We start from the raw sequence: 2,500 nt of genomic DNA, 5'->3' as shown, positions 1-2,500 counted from the left end.
ACTGTCACATATGGTGCATATCTTTACAGATACAAAGAAATGTTAGCTCTAATGACAAAAGACTACTACTGATACACATCAAGTGTTATAGAGTTCATATAAGTGCTACACGGCCAACGTTTGCAAAAAAAGGTAACCCTTCCTTGTACTTGTACATATACGGTACAGTACTCTTTGTCCAAAATAATTCAAGTCGCCAAAAAAATTACCATAACAAGTTGTGTCGACATGATGATGATCCCTATTTCAAGGGAAGTGAGGATGGCACTTCAGTGGGAGGACTCTGCTCTCACCAAAATCTTGTTTCAAGTTTTGGAGGTTATGCCATATTTGTCTGAGTTTCCGCTTTGTGTTTCTGGTCTGGGTTCCTGCTACATGTACGGTAGTTACCAACTTACGGTAGTTGGGGGGTTACTGCTGCATAAGATGATTTTATCAAACGAGTTGGTAAAGGTCGAATAACCACCGTGAAAGATTTGGAAAGCTGACGTTTCGAGCGTTAGCCCCGATGAAGGGCTCACGTTCGACACGTCAGCTTTCAATCTCCCACCGACGCAGTACCACAGTTTCTTTAGAAACTAAAATTTTGTTTACTGCTGCATAAATTACTTTCAGTAGATGCCAATATGCTTTCACTATATAACTATTATGTTGTTCCAAGGGGTGTGGGCTTGGGTTATTCCTGCGAGACAGTGGCTCAAAATTGAAATTTGTGATATAGGTCACAGACTGTCACTCCAATGCAGATTGCAGAGAGAGTAATTGAGATCATAAAAGATATGGAAAAACAGACACCTAATTTGAAAGCCATTGTTCAACACAGCAAAGAGGAAGTCTTAAAGGTAACAGAACAGACAAGACTTCGTGGAATAATGGTGCACTTAGGTCACAATATCTTCACAATAATCGGGATTGGTATGAAAAAGCCAATGTGAAAATCTGCATCCCTTGCATAAAAATAGCGTTCAATGCCCGGAGGATTAGTTTGGTATACCATCATGGCCGCCATTTCTTTGTTTTGGAACACTGACATGGCTGCTGTGACGTCATGTGAACACGCTCTATTTCTTCAGTAGTACCGTATGTCATGCGAAAATCCCAATGTATATGAAAACTGTATCTTTTTATCCTTTACAAAAGCCCCTAAAATAATTATCTTTTAGGTTTAGTCTCTGAGGATATTCACTGATTGCCAATCTTCCCGTGTGCGACATGGGTGTTCGGAAAACTAACACCTAAGACCTGGAAAACTAACACCCCCGAAATACTAAGACCAGGGTCTTGTGTTTTAGGTCGTGTGTTGGTCCTTTCCAGGGAAACATGTCTTCTTTTCCAGAAAGAGAATTTCTTGCTTTTAAAAGCCCCGAGAACTTTGAGAACTTGGCCTTTTTGTTGTGTTGTCAAATCAGAAAGGGTAGGGCCTATTTCATTTCAAGGTTTTTTGTGGAGAAACAAAGTAGTACTTTCCAAGAGACAGAAAAGGAAGAAAGTTTGCCGAATTTAGGCCTGAAATGTTCGCAAGCTTTCGATTTATACACACCCTAAGAAGTCAGGAAAATCGAGCATGGTTCCTTGTCAAGTGTGGTTTGTTGTTCTTCTTTCAGATGGCAGCTGCTTCCACTAAGCGGTATGCTGAGGGCAAGCCCTTGTCTTTTATGGATGGTATTCCTGTTGCTGTGAAGGAATCGTATGATGTGGTGAGTTTTTCGATCTCTGTTTTCTTGCTATTTATATTCATTTGAACTCAAATCTGTACAGTCGTCAGGTAAAAAAAAATTGGGAATGAGACTAATTCTTGACGGTCAGGAAGTATTTGAAAGAAAGCTTGTCACGGTTATCTATGTTATGCTTCATTATTCAAGGAAAAGGTTCTTCAGAAAAGGGTTTGATCCTGAACTTCTTTAGTTGCGTATGGTTTTTGACACGTAGTGTGTTGCTTGTTTAAGAGCACGGAATAGGAAGGTCTTTTGTCTTATCCCTTTCACTCCTGTAAAGGCCACTGAGACTTATAGATTTTACTCTGTCTAACGTCAGACGATTTTACTCGTCAATGGGGAACCCCACAGGAGTGAAAGGGTTAACAACAGCTAGGTTCACTCAGTCTCATTCCCTCAAATTAAGTTTCCGGAGAGCTTATCAAAGCAAAGAACCGCTAGATTTTTGAGACTGTCAGTTTCAGTTAGACTGTTCAGTTTTCATTTTTCATTAAATTATGCTGCCACGGTATTACCTCTTCTATTTGACCAACTCATTTAGTCACTAAGTTTGTTTTCTCAATCTTATTGCGACACGACATCAGAGTACCTTTACTTGCGAGTTTTTTCAGACAACCCTAAACTCGCACAAATATTTTTCAACTCTTCCATTGTCGCTTGCTAGATGGACAAGACAAATCGCTCTCAAAGACTTTCTAGTCAGAGCCAAAATTCCTTTCCAAGACGAAAGCAATAAAAGCAGGAGTTATATGCAGTAAGGAGGATGACAAGATATACAATCATTT

At 39.8% G+C, this 2,500-nt stretch overlaps 1 protein-coding gene across 2 annotated transcripts in view; it reads left to right on the top strand.

Moving 5' to 3' along the window:
• LOC138052957 (uncharacterized) overlaps positions 1-2,500 on the top strand; it is a 29,800-nt gene that overhangs the window by 8,761 nt on the left and 18,539 nt on the right. For both annotated transcript variants that reach the window (XM_068899563.1, XM_068899564.1), the window contains 2 exons: positions 722-842; positions 1,605-1,697. In XM_068899563.1, coding sequence (XP_068755664.1) covers positions 722-842; positions 1,605-1,697 — 214 coding nt within the window. The remainder of the gene's footprint in view (positions 1-721; positions 843-1,604; positions 1,698-2,500) is intronic.

This window comes from Montipora capricornis, chromosome 6, assembly GCF_036669925.1.
Source record: "Montipora capricornis isolate CH-2021 chromosome 6, ASM3666992v2, whole genome shotgun sequence".
Taxonomy (NCBI): Eukaryota; Metazoa; Cnidaria; class Anthozoa; order Scleractinia; family Acroporidae; genus Montipora; species Montipora capricornis.
This window is presented reverse-complemented; position numbering and strand designations above follow the sequence as displayed.